The 20,736-nt window shown below is 42.6% G+C and overlaps 1 protein-coding gene across 1 annotated transcript in view; it reads right to left on the reverse strand.

Annotated features, from left to right (window-relative positions):
• The window catches only part of STAB1 (stabilin 1), a 57,644-nt gene extending 39,233 nt beyond the window's left edge, over nucleotides 1-18,411 (reverse strand). The window contains 14 exon segments of the mRNA XM_080606425.1: nucleotides 410-556; nucleotides 2,696-2,818; nucleotides 3,898-3,989; nucleotides 4,624-4,751; nucleotides 6,328-6,458; nucleotides 6,661-6,857; nucleotides 7,657-7,773; nucleotides 8,075-8,170; nucleotides 9,081-9,150; nucleotides 10,233-10,318; nucleotides 11,555-11,670; nucleotides 12,900-13,036; nucleotides 18,056-18,191; nucleotides 18,346-18,411. Coding sequence (XP_080462551.1) covers nucleotides 410-556; nucleotides 2,696-2,818; nucleotides 3,898-3,989; nucleotides 4,624-4,751; nucleotides 6,328-6,458; nucleotides 6,661-6,857; nucleotides 7,657-7,773; nucleotides 8,075-8,170; nucleotides 9,081-9,150; nucleotides 10,233-10,318; nucleotides 11,555-11,670; nucleotides 12,900-13,036; nucleotides 18,056-18,136 — 1,521 coding nt within the window. The 5' untranslated portion in view covers nucleotides 18,137-18,191; nucleotides 18,346-18,411.
• Nucleotides 18,412-20,736: the final 2,325 nt, after the last annotated feature.

Below are 20,736 nucleotides of genomic sequence, written 5' to 3' on the forward strand. Positions count from 1 at the left end.
GCAAGTCTTAGTTTCAATTTTATATGAAAAAAGCTTTTTCAATAAAGCAAATCTTAATTTCAATTTTATACGAAAAATGTTTTTTCAATATTTATCTTATTCTTCTTCTGTAAGATACAACTGAAAAAGAGCTCATTTTCTGTGAAGGGAGTGATCTTAGTCATGAAATTAGAATTCTCTACTTATCCAAACACTGTAAAAGCATCACTGCAAGGTCTGTATCTGACTTGTGCAGAGCTATTAGCTACTTTTAAAGGCATGCTTATCAGGAGCTGAAAACAGAACAAATAGCTTTTTTCCTTTTTAAAAAAGCCTCGCTGTTTTAAGAAGCATAATCATGGAAAAAGATTTCTTTAAAGTATTTATTCTACTGTCTCATAAAACAGAAGAAATAAGAATGCCTGCATACCTGTGGGTTTCCAAGGTTGTCAGTGCTGGTTTTTTTCCTTAGAGTGTTAACAATATGCAGAATGCCATTGGCTGCTGGTAGGTTTGACCGCAAAACACTGTACAGTTCTCCCACCGCATCTTGATATTGAAATGATTTGGTGTATGCCTGGATAATAACACAAGGTTATTTTAATGTATATCCATGGTATCACAATAGATCTATAAACCCTTGTTTCCTTCAGTGCTCTCCATCTATGGGTCAGCAAGGTGAATGCACAACCGGGTCTACTCTGGAAAAAGTAAATTTAAGGGGTGGTCTCACTGTGGAATAAACATCTCGCTTCTAAATGAATTTGGACAATATTTCCATCCTGGGGTACTTTTACGTCTTACTACAGCTTAAAGACCTAGTCTGGGACAGTCAGCTCTAGGTTTAAGTTTGCCTGAATGTGAACAATGCTTGATCCCAGCGTGGATCACAGAAGGCTGCACTGACTGTTAAGCTGCTGCATCAATCTGTCAAGCACTACGAGAAAGACACGCTGCTTCCTGGGCACCAGAATACAGAATTTGGAGACAATCTGGAAACTTCAGCTTTGACTGCAGATTTCATTAGCTCCTAATGCAACTAGGACTCATCACAGCAAAGCCTAAATAGTCAGGCTCACTGAATTATAAGGCATGCATCTGGTCCTTCCATACTGAATACAGCCATGCACTGAAGCGGGGTGTATGGAGGTGTACCAAGTGTAACTTATAAACTAAGCATCAAGGTATTGGTGTTGCAGCCATAATCCAAGTGCAGGCAAGCGCAGCTTCTCTGTGCTTTTCGTTTACCATGCGCATTTTTTTAACTGCTCCTCCCTGCCCTGAACTTCAGCTCACATCACTGAGGAGTCCGGCTGAAACAAAGGAAGGGGAGGGCAGGCGTCCCAGATCAAAAGACTCCTGAGTAAACAAACAGGAAATAAATTTTACAAGAGCATCGATAAACCCAGTTCATAATCCCTGGCTCCAAATAGTGCTTTTTCCTTTTGATGCATGTAGGGTGCATGTAGTATGACCTAGACCTCCAGGCCAAGGCTGGATCCGCAGAGAGGAAACATACAGCTCTCCCTGGGCCAGCTGTGAGAATGCAAGCAGGAAAAGTGCAGGATGGAGAGAGAACAGTGGATGCTGGAAAACGTGTGTCAACTGAAAGAGTGAAAAGGGAAAAACAGCCTTCCATATCATAAAATAATGATGAAAAACTCTTTGCTAGGATAAGAAAAATAAAATAGATAGAGGGGAAAAGGGCAAATGGAAGAGAAAATATTCAGCACGTAGCTGTGTCTGAGAACGTGACCTCCAAGGAGAAGCATTCAGTCTAAAGAGAGACTTTGCTGCCTCTTCCACATCAGCTGCAAGGATACTGCGGTTGCTAACTGCACGGAAAAGGTATCTTCTCCGGCATACACATGCAGACCAAGGAAAGACTATTACCAAGCTTAGGAATAAGATTCTGCCTAATTGGTTGTCTACAGGGCAGGAGAAACAGTTGCTTGGTTGTCTGTCCTTAAATCACTTTGCTTTGGATCCCACAAAGGCTCTTGCCAGGAGACAGCAGCTTTTCTAGTCTGTGCAATGAGCTGATAAAAGAGCAACCTCTAGAACTGGAACAACTGGAAACTACATCAATGCTCAATATATTCTGTTGCTCAGAGAGCACAATTATGACTTTACAGCCTTTTCTTCCCATCTGCCTTTTTCTTTTACCCCAGGACCATTAGGACACATCACAGAATCTGTCTGAGAGCACGGTCCACAACCAACCAAGGAATTTACTGCAATATGGTTGAAGCCAATCTTTCTCTCAGATGTGCCCCACAGTGCCACATCCACCTTAATATAAAAATTATACTTTGCAACTCAAGGCTAAGGAAATGCAAGGAAGAGCAATAAAAAGCAGTTTAATATCATATCTGTATACACCTATCTGTGTACACATCTCAAGTGGATGGTAAGAACCAAGGAGCAGAGAAGTGACTATTTAAAACTAGATAAATCATTGTAGAATATGTAGCAAAAGAACAGTTTTGCACTGGAAAGGAGATTATAACCTAAGAAATCTGCTACATCTCTGTCTCTTAAAACTTCATGATTCTTTTTGAGAAGTGGAAATGAAATCCTGTTCCGGTCACAGGTAGTCTGATAAAAGAAAAACGGTTTTCTCATTAAGAAAGCACATGAAGGAAACTATGCTCAAGCTCTGGTCAGTCCTACATGAAAGCAGCAGTCCACAACTTCAGTTCAGGATATCATCTACCTGGCTGCTGAATGTCAGCTTATGTCCTGACAAGGTCCACATCGTCTTGGCTTTTACCATGTCTTCTATCAAATGCAGACCAGGAACAATGTGCATTCTGCACAAATGCTCGGCAGTGGTATCCTTTGGGGAGTAAAGGCCAAATAAAGAAGATAAATGACATGCTCTTTCAAAAACTTCATTTTATGAAAGATCCACAACATTACCATAACAGAAATTCTAGGTATATAATATTGAGCTTCCCTCTTCATTTTGGTTCACTGCAGAAACACTGTGGCAAATCTTTTGCTTCTGTGTACACACACAAACACAGGGAGACTGATTCATTTGAAAGTGACTTTAGAAGAATCCCCTGAAGATAAACCTATTGGACCTGGACAATTTTAAAACTATCCCTGCATACTTGAGGTAACAAAACTTGCCTAAGCTCCCCATAGACAATCTTTGTTTATGTTTGGCCATGTAGGTGGTGTAAGCTGCTGAATTTACATTTAGTTTCTTCCTTTGTTTTCTGGGTTTTCCATCACTGGTGATTCTTTAAGACAGTCATCTGTCAATACTGATTTAGGTGGAACTGATACAACTGATTGAAAAACTACAGCAAATGAACAGAACTTAATTAAAAAATACATAAAATAAAAATATGACCTGTAGGACATACTTGTTGAAGCCCAGAACTCTCAAACTCTTGACCTAACTCCCATATCAGTTTTCTACAGCCCTGTCATCCTTGCTGCCCCATTAGTAAAATGAGCCCTTCCTAAGAAGTTGACACCATTCCCACATCTAGGGCCATACCAAGGAATAGGCCCAAATCCAGTACTTTAATGCAAATCTCATCCCCTTTTGAAAACCCCACGCTCAAGCAGTGAAAACCACCTAAGGTTTTGAGAATAGTCACACACCGGAGGTTGGATCTTTAAATAAGAACGGCCAGAAGAACTTAAACTTTTTGAAGTTACATAATCTGACATTAAAAACAACAAACGCACTCTGTCAATAGCAGAGAGAGAGGTTTTAAAAATAACACAAGGGACGTAACAACCTCTGTGAGACTGCAACAACCAGACAATGAGCAGTCTTTGCAAGAGATTGCTTCTATAAATATTCTCTCATGTGTCAATCGGTTTTTATAGACCACAGAACTCAGGCAGGAATGAATCATGAGATAGAAAAGATTTGCTAAAAGCAAGCAAACTTACATTAAATTCCATTCTATCATTAATTGGAAGAAGGGACGGTACAAAGATCGTGAAAGGCCCGTATTTCGTCAGCAACACTGAACAACCAGAAGCTGTAAAAAGAGTGACAACATGAAGCAGCTATTTGCCATATGGCTTAACTCCGGCAATAATTATTCTTTGTGTTAACAGCACAATTACATATACACATCTTCAACCTGATGCATGTAACTAGTACTTGTTTATGTTGGACCACAGTGCACGGGATAAAGCCCCTCCATCTCTATAATGGCCACCCACATGCGTGAGCTGGCAAGGAGGCTGTATTTTGGCTTAGCAGACCAATCTGACTGTAGGAGGATCCATGGCACACCAGCCTCAAGCACCACTCCTAGAAAACTCAACTGAGCCTTCAACACCGTGCAGGTGGAGGAACATTGGTATTTTGAGACAGACAGGTTTAAATCACACCCTCAACACATGCTTTCCTTTTTTTGTGGATGTGGCACATCTTTCACCGGGACTGTCAAATACATAATGCTCATCCACACTGTTCTCTGCAACAATGTCCTCAATTCACGAGCCAGAACTGGCAATATGAGTTCAGAGATGTGATGTGTTTGATTTTGAAGGCCACAGTCATACATTGTGAAATGTCTATTATGATGAGAGGCTTTTAGTCTTTTGATGACACACTTTTCTCCCCACCTCTGCTTCATTCCCCAAACAAATTCAAAAGAGAGTTACCAAACATCTTCTTGGCGACGTTCAATTTCCCAGTAAACGTTCCTCGTGAATTATGCTGATTAATCTCACTCAAGAGATCTTTATAGCAATTTCTCTCATCTGCAATCTCCCCTTCTTTACACACACAGCTAGATACAACAATAATAACATAATAAACATAACATTATAAACATTAACACTAAACGTAAGAAATCATTATAAAGCAGTCCTCCACACTTTTGACATGTTTGAGTAGGACAACATCAGTATCTACAGATGAAAGATTAATTGCAACTTTAAGGTGTATTTAAGAGCCTAGTAGCTGCTGCCTAATCTAAATGGCAGGAAAAACATGCACACTTCTGGAGTGCAAGCAACTTTGATCCTAAGCAAAAAGAAGGAAGACACTTTCTCAGATACAGTCAACAAAAGGATTGTCTGCTTTAGAGTTCAGGGTACAGAAAACCACAATACATGTACTGATGCCTAAATAAGTATTCAGCCAGTATCACTCATTAAAGCATCTGAAAATTTGAGGTAATGCATAAAAAAACACAGGTCTCAGTGAAAATATAGCAATCAGCTCCTATGTGAGCCCTCAGCTTCAGTGGGAAGTACCAGCTCCCGCACATCAGTTAGCTACAGTTTGTCTTAGAACTAATGAGGGCCCCAGACATGCTAATGACTTTTGCAGAAAAGCTTATCTACATGTGAAAATCTCCATCGTGATTCACACGGACCTATAGTCATTACTCAGACACTACTTAAGGTCACTGGCTGATAAACACGTTTTTTCCTGTTTGGGTTTTGTCCAAGTATCAGCTCTGCTCTTTCTGGTTCAGGGATGCAAAGACATACGGCACAGGGGAGGTATCTGACATTACTCCAGCCACAGAGGGCTGCGTGCCAGCTGCTGGGGAACAGATATGCTAAAGGCAGGGATTGTGTGGAACACTGAGTCCTGCAATTTGTTGGCATGTCTTCAAAGGGGGAAGCCACTGTGTTTCAGTTCTGGCCTGGAGCACACAATGAGCAGGTGGATGCTAACAATTTTAGCAGCACTGGAGAAGGAACAGCCAAGGAGATGGGACTGCTCTTTTCCTCTTCAGTCTCTCAGAAAAACTCCAGCTTTTTTTGCTATCAAAAAATGCTCAGTGAAGCTTTCTCTGGTGTTTAGGAGACCAAAAATTATCCTAGATCTGGCAATATTTCTCATCTGCAGGGCATCAACTTCTAAATGTTTTGCTCAGGAAAACTAAATGAGGTCTGGTGTTTTTTCCTTCAGCTCCCCCCTTCCCTGTCATTCTGCAACACTAGTTCACCTCTGGCTTACAGGCCTGAGAGGCAGGAGAGCCAAAGACTTAGCCCTCCCAACCAAAGGAATTCCTTAGATAACCAAACAAGAGTCAGACATCTCCGTTTTGGTGATTGATTATAAACTAATAATATCCACTAACTTGGGGAGCTACATCTCCAGTTCACAACACAGAAGACCCTGCTGCTCCAGATTTAAAGCATCTTGTGGCCCACATGATGAGATTTACACTAGCTGATGTAGAACTCCTTACTTTCAATGGACTTGTTAAAAACAGGCTCTTATCAAAAGGGGACTCTAGCCCATTCTTCTCATTTAGTTCCCTGTTTCTTCAAAGTTTACCTTATTCAAAATCAGTTTCCATTCTAGCTGCAGAATAAGCTTTAAAAGCAATCCTTAAAGTGGCTCACCTAGGATTCCCATGGGAGTTAATTTCACATGTGGAGGACACGTCGCAAAAATACCTCTGGCAGTCACTGTGAATCACGTAACACTCTGATGCAGATCTCCTGTTCATCCCAGGCTTGCAAACACAGGATGCCTAGCAGAAGACAAAGCAGTGATTATAGCTGCATTCGTCATATTTTACTCAACAGGTTATCCCACAAAAGAGGTGGCAGGTTGCAAAATCTAAGGTGAGGAGAGCAGACGTGAGCAATCCAATGAATGGTTCATTTGAAGAAGTTCCCACCTGGCCGCTCTCAGACCCTTACAGGTTGCTGATGTGCTGCCGTCACCCTTACCTCTCCTGGACGTTTGTACATGCAAATTGTAGAGTTTTCTGAACAGCCTCCGTTGTTGTCAACACAGGGGTTTATGGGCTGACAAATCTTCCCATCTCCTTGAAATCCTTCTTTGCAGGTACATTGATACTTTTCTGGTCTAAGAACATTACATACAGCAAAGGGGGAGCAAGGAGAAGACGCACAAGGATTCTGAGCTGCAAATAAAGAGATGAGAGGTCGAAGAGTATCCAAATTTCTGTTTTCAGTAGAGCACTTACTGTATCATAGCAGAATGCCAAAGGCCTGAAGAGAATGGAGAATAAGGAATTTATTCTATTAAACTGCTACATTTTCCCAGAAAATAAAATAATTTCAGACAGCAGACAGTTTGTTTTTCTTTGATCCAAGGAATTTAGATGACACATTCTTCCTATTACTTCAGCAACACAAATATAAGGGACAGAAAGAAGATGCTTGTCTTTACTTCTGAATTTCCATCATGTCTGAGGATATCTGAAAGTGGTGTTTGGGCAGCAAGAACTGCAAAAAGCCAGCGAAAATAGAGCTATCCATTGCTAGCTAATCACATGCATCTTATTGACTTTCTTTTAACAAAAGCAATTCAAAACCTTACATCTGAAATCAGTGAAGAAACCCTCTAATTACATACCTTTGCTCAAACCCTCTAATTACATACCTTTACTCATCACTTACACCGGCACAGACTCACTGATATCCCACTGCCACAGTTACTCTGTACATTCATACAGGCAAATACTGGATGGCATCTGCAACTGTAACTCATTTCTTGCTTACAGGACCAAGTGAGAGGAGAACAAACACCTTAGGTATTAATCTTAGAAGGATTCCCAAAAAAAACAGGCTTTTATGCTTCCGCAGTGAGGAAGACACCGTATTCATGGTGATCAAATTCGTCCAGAGATGCCAGAGAAAGATTTCTCTTTGGAAGGTCCTAAACGGAGGACTATTTAGGGCCACAGAGAAATTTCTCACCTAAGCAATGGCTGCCGCTTTTTCTGTATCCCTGCTTGCAGTCACACACCGCTGTCCCATCCTTTACTGTGCATTCACTGTTGGCCTCACACATCACGCCTTTGCAAAGGGGAAGCTCTGGAATCACACAGCAAAGAGAGTTTCCTTTTGAGCAAGAATGGCAGTGCAAGAAGATACAACTTCCCTTACAAAAGGCATGGAAATGAAGGCAAGTGGTGTTTCCAGAGACCCCAGCCAGCACAAAAGCCAGGGAAAGTAAGCATGACAGACTTGCAGGCTAGGTAGTCAGGTCGCACAAGACTTAGAGGGAAGGGAGGATCTACCCTGTTTCCAGAGAAATCCCAGCTGGTTTTGGGACACATGCATCCATATCATAGTTTAGCTCTAACAGCTCCTCTCCAGCTACCAATTTATTTACCTTGATCACACCTGATGCCAGTGTAACCTCCATAGCAAGTGCAGCTTCCATTCCCATTGACGCCGCTGTTGCATTTCCCGTGCACACAGTCACACACTGAAAGGAAAGGCCAGACAAACAAGACCTTCAGCGACAAGGCAGCATGAAGAGCTCCAGACATACACTGGCCAACTGCCCTGGGATTTGGCACCCCGATTGCCCACTAATAATCCACAGCAAGTATGACTCATTTTAAAAATAAGGTCATCCTGGTCAGAGCTCACAGAGAGCTCTGCAAGTCCTGTGCTGAAGAAAGACAAAGTTCTGCCCTGTAAGATTAGCCCCAAATGCAGCATCTGGACCAGCTTTTCAGACTTAACTTCCCGCTCCTCCAAGTCTATTGCAGCCAATGTGGAAGGATGCGGTATTATAAGGCTCTACCACATCTGTGATGCCAGCATCGGTGTCATTCCGTAAGCACAAGCACTGAGATCACACCCATCTCACCTGTGTGGATACAAGGGAACCAGGAGTTGGAAAGAAATGGCTTCTTTATGACCGGGCCGCACTGGTCATAAATTGCTTCAAAATATGACATATGTGAGAAGCAGTATTGTGTGTATTAATGTGTAGGAAGGGCAATAAGGAGGAAGCTGAGAGACTACTGGAGCTGTGACAGGAGTCTTGCAAACAGTTGGGAAATTAGGCTGGGTTGCTTCAGGGCAGGTGGGATGTAGGTAACAGCCTGGCTGAAAAGAGAGAGGAAACTGGGAAAGCCATGGTAATGGGAGAGGGAGACTTTACAAAAGGAAAAATGGATTGATTTGTGTGAAAGACTGAGAATCATTTGTCTGATGGGACAGTGGAGAAGGGCAGAAAGACAAAATGCCCAGATATTTGCTATTAAACGCTGTCAGATGCCACCCCCTCCTCCTCTCCAGCACCCTTCCTCACTCAGCTTTCCCCTCCGCTTTCCTTGCTCTCAGGTATTTTTGTGCAGGTTTCACCTGAAATTACTCTTCCTTACCTGACTGACAGTCTGGGCCAAAACGATTTTCATCTCGACAATTCTGGCAGGCAAAACCACTGTATTGCTCCTAGAAGGGCCCCAAAATGTCCCAGATGTTATTTTTCTATACCATTTCATTGTTCTAAACATTGTCATAGTTCAAAGTATCTCCCCGTCTCTGATTTTCTCTGACAACTGAAGCAATACATTGAAGAAAATTGATCTGCTCAGTGCTCTAGTACTATCACCCAGCCCTCCCAGCAGAGGGGTACACCGACACACGGAGAGCGTGCAAAATGCCAGCAAAACCCAGGTGGGCACTGAGGAAACCATGTCCTGTTTGCAGACAGGAATGTAACAACTGGCTTATGATCTCTCTGAAGAAGGAAGCTGTAATTCACTAGCACCAATGGGGTGTTTGACATTGATCTTATAAGGCTTGGGGACCTTAAACACGTATTTTAATTGATATGGAGTGTCTTGAGTTAAGTCCAAAATCAGCTTTTTTCAAAGATGTGCCCAAGAGGTAGGACTTTAACTTATCCATTAATTAAGGATAACAATGCCATTAATTAAGGATACTGTAAAAACATATCGTTCATAAGAAGAAGTTTCAAATCTGACACTGGTCTGTTAAGCTAAGATAATTTTAGAAACACTGCTTTATATGAGTCACATGCAGCAGTTGTTGGTACTTTTGTTGTATTAAGTCTAGAGCTGTAACGAAAATAATAATTCTGGTTTTAGTCTTTCTTTCTTTTCCTGGGAGAGGGAGGGTCTGACCGCTAAGGTGCAGCAGCAGCTGGGAAGTATGTCTTTCAGGTCTGGTAAAGGTACAGCTCATTAAACGTATCTCAGGGCTTCTTGCAGCCACAGACAGACACTGATTATTTCAACTGATCAGAGGGTTAAATCCATGCAATTCTTTCTTCATTTCTTCCTAGAGATCCTTCCCAACCCCATAGCCCCACCAACAGTGTCTTAGTGCTGCCGCAGACCACACCAATACTCTAGTTAAACCACAGGCACTGATACTGGAATAAAAGACCCTGCTAAGGACCTTCCAGGCAGAAGGCTGGTCTTCATCCAGAGCTTCTACACAGACACTGTACAAAAGCATATCACCCTCTGACAAAAGCATGGCACCCTCAGACCAAATCACACACTGACCTTGCAGATGCAGGTTCCGTTACGCTGTATACCATCCAAGCATGTCCCATGGCCACTGCAGGGATTTTCGGAGCCTCCTGGACATTCTAGCAGGTAAGAGGCCAGGCAAGATTAGGCAGAAAAAACAGCACCGCACCCCTCTTTTTATCACCTCTTCCTACTGGCATTCCAGCTGTGTGAAAGCAATGGCTTCTTAACCAGCAAAGTCCCTGCCTGCTTATCCAGTACAGCTAAAACTGGCCCAGAGCTGGTGAAGATGGCAATGAGTAAGACCAAGGAGAAACATGGCTGCCTTCTAAGGAAAGCCTTTTAATAAAGGTCTAAGGAAAATTCCACTGGCCCATAACTAACCACACTTCAGCAAAGCCACTGAAACATGTTTTGAGATGGAGCCACTCTTGCAATCATCAGCAAGGGGCAGCACCAAACATCTGAGGACGGTTCTGAAGCTCGGGACAGATAGGAGCCTGCTTTTCAAAGACACTGAGCATTTTGGCTTTTTGTGACTTCTTGAAGGGCTGTGAATGTGCTCAAACAAGCATGGTCCACACATCTTTGGAGAGAAGTACCTCCAAATTCAAGGGATTATATCTGAAAATTTTAGGCATAGAATTGCCAATTGATTATTCAAAGCACTTTATGTGAAAACAGGCCCAATTGCTCAAACAACCTCCCATTTTCTGCTGGACTGGATAATGTTTGGCCATATTCCAGTCACTGGTCAATTGTATGAAAAGTGTCCATCTTAGAAGATAAACTTTCTGGATTTTGGATTTTTGGCTTTTGGATTTTTGAGAGAAGACCAAGAAAAACTGAATGTTTTCAAATTCTCATTACTTGGCGTAAAACTAAATGGGAGCTTTGGGAGGGTTATTTGCATGTTGGGTTGGAATTGCTAAGTATTTTCTGTGACTGAACCTCTGACTAACTCCAGACTATATAAAAGCACACATGGCACATGCACTCCAGACCAGAGGGACACCAGAAAGAAGTATCTTCCTCTTCCTTTGGAAACTTTCTCAAAGAGGAACAAAAACATCCCTTTCCAAAAGGTTCTTTTTAAAGAAGAGACTAAAGGAAGTTCCAACAAAGGGGGTTATGTTATGTGTTAAATATAAGAGGATTAAACCCATATGAAGCAAAGAGATTCCTTCCTCATTATCTTCTAAACATCCTGGGCAGATAATGGAGACCTTGTAAATGCTTAAAAAGCAGGAGCAGAAATAACAAAAATCAATCAGCTTAATGCATATTTAATGCTTCATGTTAAAACAGGTTTGATTTACTGAACAGAAGGCATTGTAAACAGATGAAAAACTTACCGTAGCACTCTGTACCCCAGAATCCTGGGCAGCACTTTTTCTCCTCAATTTCCTTCGTACATATGTGATAGCACCCTGGCTGGACAAGGGTATTTTCTCCTAACTTGACAGTGTACCTTAAAAAGAACAATCCAAAATCCATGATCACACCACAAAGATACCACATGCTTGTTGGAGGGGTTCTAAGCAAGCACACTGCAGCGCGCTGAACTCCGAACAGAAGGGCATTCATTCCCTCCCCCATAAGTACACACAAGAGTTTGCACTCTAATTATGTCTTCCCCAAGGATGCCCACTGATCTGTGCTCCTACGGCTGGTTCCAAGAATGATGCCAGGGACTGGATATGAGACAGAGGAGAAGCATCTTTCTCCTTTTCAACCCTTCATCCATCGCCTTACGCAGAGGCTAGGCCCCTGGTGGCAGCGTCTCTTGCTCTGTGTGTACGTTGTACAGAACTATTCTTGGGTCTGTTCAACTACCACTACCACAGAGAGATAACAGGCAGAAAAGCTGCACGCGCTCACATTACTCTTATACTTCATTTTATTTTTGGCACAACATCCTTCCCAAAAGGAACTTGGAAATCGCCTCAATAGCACTGCCCCTTTGAATTCAGTCTGACTCCTCTGTGTGTCTGTAATTACTGTAAAACTGCTACAGCTATTTTTAAAGTATTTATACAGAATAGTGAATTACAGAAAACAGTAGACAATGGAGCTATATATTAACTGTTAACATTCACTACTGAATAGATAGGCAAACAATAATCTATAGTGTTTCATTTTTTTTAAAAAAACTTACTGGTAAATTCAGTTTTCCTTCACCATTTTCCTATTAGAGCCAAGCTATAGAAATGCTCAACAGAATAAGAACAAGGAACACAAGAAAAAGCAACCTTCATAAAGAGAACTAGGAAGGTAAAAAGTTCAGAGGATTATTGTTGGAAGCTGAGAGGATATACAAGGGGAATTATTATATTCTTTCTCTAATAATTCACTAGCAAATTCCAGGTCTGAAACAGGTTCCTACGGAAGACAGAGCTCTGCTTAGTTGCTACAGCAGGATAAGCAAACTCAGTTTGTTCAGGGCAAGGCAGAGGTAATTATCAGGTAACTGGTTGTTTGTATACAGAACCTTATATGCAGCAAGAAGTCCAGGGGATTTGCAAGGAGACAAAATCAACAATAATAAGGACCATACATTCATTTTTATGCATCTGAAAACAAAAGTCCTTGGATCTTTAGGGATCAAAACCCACACGTGTTCTCCTTAAGGCACACACATCACTCCCTGCATAGCAGAGCTAAACCAGATCTGCAACATGGTTAGGAAAGAGGTCTTACCTGCAGTCCCTCACTCCTAAGCCTTGCGTGCTCTTTGACCAACCTCTTGGACACGGTGCTTTAGGCGTCAGAGCACAAGTAGTACATGCTGTACTCATTGTAAACATCATCTTGACATTGCATCTCATTGACTTTAGCTTAAAAAGAAAAAGTAGAACGAAAATAAGTCCATAACTAAACTGTTACCTTAGGCAGTCATCTTGCCAGCCTTTGATATCTTTATCCACACTGCACTGTTCTTTAGGTTCCACGGGGGAGGGCAGTGACCAGTGTGGCTGCTTGGATGTACACCGCACACTCATACATGCTAAAGCACTATGTTACGTTAATGCATGCTGCTCTGCCTCGATCTCAGCTACAAGGCAATAGGGCAAATCACAGCTAACTCATCTTTCCTCTGTTATTCACAGCAAAAATTCTAACCATTTCTAAAGCAATTATAACCATACACTGCTAATTTAAACTGATCTTTTGGAAATGTGTGGTAGTGGTATGTGAGGACAAACTCTAAACCAATAACCCTTGACAGAAGACACTGAATTAAAAGGCAGCACAGCATTTCTGTTTTCCATGCTGATGATACGATCCAGTTGTACTGGTTGTTTCTTCGCTGTTTCATGGGTTTGACAAATTTTATGTGTTGGTTCAGTCTATTTCCCAGAGACCAAGAGCTGCTCACACAAGTGCTTCTCATGGCAATTGCCTTTGAGAAGGTGCAGGGAGGAGATTAAGAGAAGGGTGCTCTGCACTTCTCCAGCTACCTAGAGGTGGCCCTTGATGCTTTGGCCCAGGGTGGGAAGGACCCCATAAGTGCCAGCAAGAAGATCAGGTAGGAGACTTGGATAATTCATATGGCCGGTGATAAGTTCAGCACAAGTACTTCCACCTAACCAGAATAATTTCTCTTTAGGGGTTCAGACTACCTCAAAGTGCTTTTCAATGCCTCTGTACCACCAACCCTGCTTCTCCAAATGAAATGCAACCAGAGCAGATGAGGACTACAGCCTGAGAGAGAATAACCATCACTGTATGCCAGCTTGTCATTAAAGCTCATGATTTTACCACAGATGGGTTTCCTTGAATCCCTAAACTCCTCAGGTCAAGCAACTGTGCAGAAAGACCACTGTTGATTTTAAAAAGAGAAAATGTTTGCTACTGATGATGACAGAGAAAAGCTGGAAGGCAGGAGCTCCGTTTGTCCCAAAAGGTCACCAACTGGAAAAGAAAACTCAACTCACTTCAACTATACCTCTTCAGGCACAGTATTTTCTAAAAATAAAAACACCAGATCGAATTTTGGGAGGAAGCCCTGATCTGGGATTTTTTTAAAGCCAATCCTGAAAAATGCTGTTAATGCAGCAGCTGTCGTGTGCCCAGAACTCCCCGTTCTGTATTCCCATCAGTAATCTCAGCCCAGCTCTGCTTCCTCTGGACCTAAGTAAGCCCAAACACATACGTTTGCTTCAGGGCAAGGGAGGAAGTCCACAGCTTCCCATCTTATCAACAGCTCAGGAAGGCCCTGCCAGAAGATAGCCAGCAGACCCCGTCAGGAAAACCTCATGAGAGATAACCCTCTGGTCCCAGCTCTGCACGGACATCTCCCCGGAACGGTTTCCTGACTCACGCCCAAGTTTCCTCTGCCTGGAGCTGTCAAGCTTTTCCTCTCTTCCTGGATTTGCCTTCTGCAGCCATCCACGCAAAGGCACTGCCCCGCAAGCAAAGTGACTCGTGTCTGTGGTGGTGCCTCATGTGGATATTCATTCCTAGTTCTGCACCAGGGGCTTTCCTTACTGTACTTTAGCATCCACTCCCTTTGGAAGGACTCCCTTGCATTATGAAAAGCTCAAAAACAGTCTGAGATCCACCAGACCCAGCTGTCCATGTCCTGCACGCCCCAGCTTTACTGATTTTATCCAGCAGGACGGAGATCAGCATTGCTGTTCCGTATGTTTTTACCCTACTTACACTCAGTGAAGTCAAAGGAGATTTCACCTCTTTCACAGAGCAAAACTGAGAAGACAGCCAATATGGATGGGTAACTGGGGAGCTACAACTGGAGTACCCTGCCTCAAAAGCCCGGCAGTGCCATTCACGGGACAGGGGAGAAGCAGATCCAACCAGTGGAATTAAGCACAAATGAGGACTCCAGATGAAAACTGGGCTTTTGAAAGGAGCCAGATGAATCCAGGCACATGTTTCTGACAGAATGGCGCATCTTGTTGGTCCCTTGCTGGTCCCATCAAATCCCAACCTTAACCTTCACTGAGACAATGCCTCAGAAAGAGAACGGGAAGATGTTCAAGGAAGAAACACAGGTGGATGTCTTCCCACAGGTTGTGGTATTAAAACTGTCAGAATTTCCCCACAAACCCTTATCAGGTGTCTGAGCCTCCCTATCTGTATAAGAAAAGACCACACAAACAGTAGAGCACAAAACATTAAATTAAAACCCTCCAATATTCTATTTCACCTTCACTTCCAGGCATCGGGAGTTGGCTGTCAGACACAGCTGGGCCGCTAAATGTGTTCTCTGCCGCTGTGCTGAAGGAAGACACTGTTATTCACACATTAATCATTTTTTCTTCTCTTTCCTACATTAATGTGGCCCCATTTCTAAACAGAGATGGACACTGGGAGAGAAGAAAGGCTGTCATTCCTTGCTGTTGGAATCTTTAATTATTTGCAGTTCATTTTCAGGATAAAACAGAGGCCTCTAAGGCAAGATAGCTATTGTGGAATACCCCCTACCCTACCTTCCTAGGACAACATAAAATTTAGGCAACTTCCCAGTAAGATCTTCCCCTTTTTATATGGAAATATGCTTGTGTCAGCAGCAACAGGCAGGAGGAAAGAGGAAGAAAACAGCTGTGTGGAAAATTAAAAAAAAAAAAAAGTCCATTCTTATTTGAGTGACAGAACTGATGAAGCAGTCATTTTCTGGAGTGTTTTGCTTCTTATGAAAGCAGAAGAGAAAATCAAGGGACATAAAAAATGCAATGGTTTGGATTCTCCAACTTTGGAGTGGATGAAAGGAAGACAGAAGTTTGAGCCAGAGGTGACTCCTGGGGCACAGCCTCGCAGAAAACAATGATGCGCTGCTGCCTCGGGCTTATCTGTGACTGCTGTTTCTAAGTCTGGAGATGCTGGAGAGGAAGCAGCAAGAGAGAATATCTGAGCCTGTGTTGCAGCAATATGCAATACCACCCGGTGTGCTGAGAGCTGGCAAGGTCCATCGTGGCTATGCCAGGGAAAGTGGGCAAACAGCCACTGTTCTGCTCAGATGATGTGAGCCTGGACTGCGCCACACTTTGGGTACAAAGCCACAGAAAAGGAAGCCTGGTGTTCTCAGACAGCTCCAAAAATAAAGGAGGATTTTAAAGCAGGAGACATCTAGCTGTAGCCAAAGGCAGTTAGGAACCAGGGTGCCTCTGCCCACGTTGAACTCTGTCTTGCCAGGGCTGGACTGTGCTTTCTCCCTGCACTCTTTAGCATGCATGTGCAGCAGCCGCTGCCTTCTGCACTCAGCTGGGACATTCCTGAGCTTCTGGATGCTGCAGTGTTTCCTTCCCTCCACTCTCTTTGATGTAAACATCCCTTACTTTTCAGGTGCTCATGTTTCTCTTATTCCATTTCAACTTATTCCATTTCAAGAGAATAAGATGGGGGGCCTTTTTTAAGGACTAGCTTCATTCTACTCATTTTCTCCCTTTATCATTTCCTCCCAAACCATAACACAAATTCTTTTGTAAGGCAAGACTTCAGGGATGAAAGAAAAACACGCGTGGACGTCAGTGTTTGGCTCCAACAATCCTGGGAGCCAGTTCTGGAAATAGTCTTTATCTAGTGAATCACCACATTTCCAGAGCTTTTGCCCTTTACAAAACAAGAGCTGTATACACATGCTCGGGTCATTATAGCTATGTACCTCCTCAAGAAGTTCTCAGTGACACTTTAGTTGAACGTTCCTGGACATACTAGCACTTTGCATTTGGCCAAGGAAGACACTGTTCAGCATGAGGATGAACAGTTTGGCTCAGAGATCACATAAGACAAAAGCACTCCTCTCCTTCCCCAGCCACTTCCATTCCTGCTCCATACCACCTGGGACTGGCCTCCTCCCGGCAGAAAATCTCTCATGGTTCTCACATCTGCTGCATCTTCCCCAGTCCATACAAGATGCAGATCAATACACAACCTGGAGATAACATCACAAAAACCAGCTACTACAAAATCTCTTTCTCCCTTAATGCCCCCTGCAAGGCTCCTGCAAGGTAATGGAGTCTTCTTGTGGAATCACTGCACTTCCATCACAACCAAATAAAGTGGCCATCCTAAAAATCGTCAAAGACTTCATTAGACCATTGTTTTTCCTTAACTCCCACTATACATTTTCAAATGTTTCTTCTCATTCCCCAAAAAGAGGGAACCTTTTGGGGACAGAAATCTAAAAGAGGGTTATTTTTCCTAGATTAAATAAGCTGCTCCAGAGGTGATGCAAAACATTTCACGTCTCTGTGAGTGGGTAATCGTTACCTAATATTCTATGAATTATAGCCTACAGAAAGTAGGACGACACAACCATGGAGCCAAGACCACAGATCTACAAATGCATCCTACATTCTTCTAGATGCTAATCACAAGAACGGAGATGCTGGAATCAAAACAAAACCTTCCCACGGAAAGCGATCTGTACTCCTTGCTGGGGAGCTGCTAGGAAATGTACTTGAAAGAAATGCATTCTCCCTGTTGCAAAGCAACAATTTGATAAGATTTAAAAACTCTTTTTAGAAAAGTCTCCTGGGGCACATATGGACCTGTCCTGACAGATGCCAGAGATACTGAAAATAGTGGAAGACAAAGATCCCCAATCCTATCTTATCACTGCCTTTGCAATCAGTGCTGATCAGAAATGCAAACTGAACCTGATCTAAAATTCAAGCAGCTGGCTCCAACCTTAATTTTAGCTTTCCAGTTCAGACGCCACACGTGTCCTTCCACGAGCAGGGAAGATATTTGACAGTCTTAAAGTTTAGCTACGGATGTTATTCTGCACTTAACTATATGTAAATGAAAAGGTGAGGTTTTGGGATAACATACAACCATCCAAATATGAAGAACTGTTCGATGAACATTTAAACAAAGACTCATAGACTTACCTTCTGACTCTGGCAGTCAGCTGTGGGAGTGAAGCATGCTGCTAAGAAGAAAAACAGCAACCCAGGAGGACGCATTTTCATTCTTTTACAAGCAGAACCCTTTCCACAGACAGGGAGGTGATAGAAGCTGCAATTTCTGTAAGATAAGACCGCCTGCTAAGAATCAGATCCAAGACAAACCAGAGGTTAAAAGTAAACAGCGAGAGAACATTTTCGCACTGTGTTCTTTGGATGCGAAGCCTTCATAAGGGGATCTACTAATTCTACTGTTACGTCTGAATCAATACTACCTTTTTCTTTCTATTTTTTTTAAAATACACAAGCATAACTTCTCTGTAAAAGGTTTACTCAAAACAGGAACATCTACGGATTTCCTCTTACATATCAGTTCAAAACAGAAGGAAGGAAATCCTTAGTTTTCAACTAATTGGAACAAAAAGAGGTTAACTGTATGCTTAACTGAAGGCAAATCCAAACGGCAAACTTAAATACCATGAATTCATGAGAGATACGTAATTTCATTTTACTGCTGATTTTAGTATGTCCAGAACACCTCTAACCAAAGGTTCGTCCAATGATTCCTATCCCTATGTATGCATGAACAAAGCAACATGAGTCATGTGCCGCACATCGGAGCAGGAATACAAGAACATCCTATTGATCAGTCAAACCCTTCAGGTAGCGTTTGACATTTATTTGAAATATTTAGGTTACTCATCAAAACCTACATTGCATTTTGTAGGTGCTATATCAGCAGTAGCAAAATATATGATTTTCCAAACGCTCTGCTGACAGTTTGATGAATCCATGGAGCTCTCCGGTAGCACTCAGAATAGGCAAGTCCCAAAATGTGATTAAAAAAAAAGTTACCTGAGTTACAGTCTGTGATTGCATTTCTCCTTTTGAACATTACAAACAACCAAGAATTGATTATTGACAGATTTTTTACATGGACTTTGTTTCCCTGTGCTGCTAACAGAACCCACTGAACAGAGCAGTCTAAGGATTGCTTCTATTTGTAGCAATTCCTACTGAGCAATAAGGTATCTTTTCATTTTGGAGCCATTAATAGTACAGGAAGGTGCATAATGAAACTAGGATAGGAAGCTACTCTTGCATTTAGATAAATAATTGAGAGCATAAGTATTTTTTGTCCCTTGCATAAACACACACATGCGCATGTTAACATATAAAATATGTAAGAACCGCTGTACTTACTAGTGCTGTAAATTGTGCTTTACCTCTTCCTCCATCCTACAGAGAAGCCAGCATGATGAACAGCAAGCACAATTATATATCCTGCATGAACAGGAAGCAGATAAGGCACACAACCATCCAGTGCAACCCATGTGAGAAGTACCAGCCCACAGCTCAACCTGCCAGCTCAGCCCGCTTGTCCCATTAGGGGACCAACAGACAGCCACTCTGGTCAAGGCCAGCGGGTTTGTGCAGCCACAGAAACCATTTGGTACCCCACAGATCTGTGAAAGGAAGCAGAGGCCTCATAACTCACACCAGTTCTGCTGGGGTAGGAAGGTCACAAATGGGCAGTCAGGACATTGTCACAGAGGGGACGTTAGTGTGGAAGCTGCACAGTACTCATGTATTTACAGTCCTGGTACTAGAGTGGCCTCGTAAACTAAGAATGAGACGGGTCCGCTGCTCCATGCTACCTGTTAGGTATATGCAGCTGAAACAGGCAGCCTAGAAGGAAGTTGAGTGCTCATTGATGGTCTTCCAAGAGCTGACAACGACATACGGGTTAAGTTGCAAGTACCGGGCACCCATGGATAGATGAGATTTTAAGGTGAAAATAGCTTACCCTGAAGAACCTGCAGAGGTATGGGCTTCTTTTTCTGAAACTTCAGCCTGTTTTCTAAACGTGTGTTTTCCAAGGGGCTCCACAAATAAAATGTTACAGGGCTGAAAGGACACAGCCGCCTTCTGAGGCTTTCCACTGCTGTTTGTCACCACTGCATCTGGCCTAATGCAAGGGAAAAAAAAAAAAAAAAGGAAAGGAAGGGAAAGAAAAGGCTTGGTGAAATTCCTGTCTGAATTAAATAAGTCAGATTCGCAATAACATCAAAGGGCTCACAATCAGCTTCCTTTATCTGACCATATTTTTATATGGCCATTTATTTAAAGACAACAGAAATATACAGGCTACAGTTGTGAACACTGAGTAGTGCCATTATACAGTAGGTGGGCATAACATGAAAAATCAAAAGCTCATGTGTCACCAGACTAGGTGATCATGCTTTCCTGACCAAGTGGCATAGCCAGTGTGTTCCAGGCACTGTGTATGAATTGCTCTGATCATTGCTGCTGGATCTGCAACACCAAAGCCTGCATCAACTGCATGATTCTGGGAATTAGTGTAGGAAGGTGAGGCACCAACCATCTCCAAACGAACGGGTGGCCCAGAGTTGTTACCAATCACAGTGGAATGATGCCAATATGCTTGTGGTGGCAGTCCAGTCGGCAGAATCACCAGCGATGGCAACAATGGCATAGAAACAGGAAGGGGAACATTGTTAGGCAGAAGAAATGAGTAATGGTGATACAATTAATCTGTTCCTTTTCTCTTCTGGGAAATAGATTTGTCCTGGGCAGATGGATGGACGGATTTTCTCACAAATGATGTATCAATAAAAAGCTTATGCCTTAGAAGCAAAATGCAT

Source organism: Anser brachyrhynchus (genome assembly GCF_964034855.1).
Source record: "Anser brachyrhynchus genome assembly, chromosome: 10".
Classification (NCBI taxonomy): domain Eukaryota; kingdom Metazoa; phylum Chordata; class Aves; order Anseriformes; family Anatidae; genus Anser; species Anser brachyrhynchus.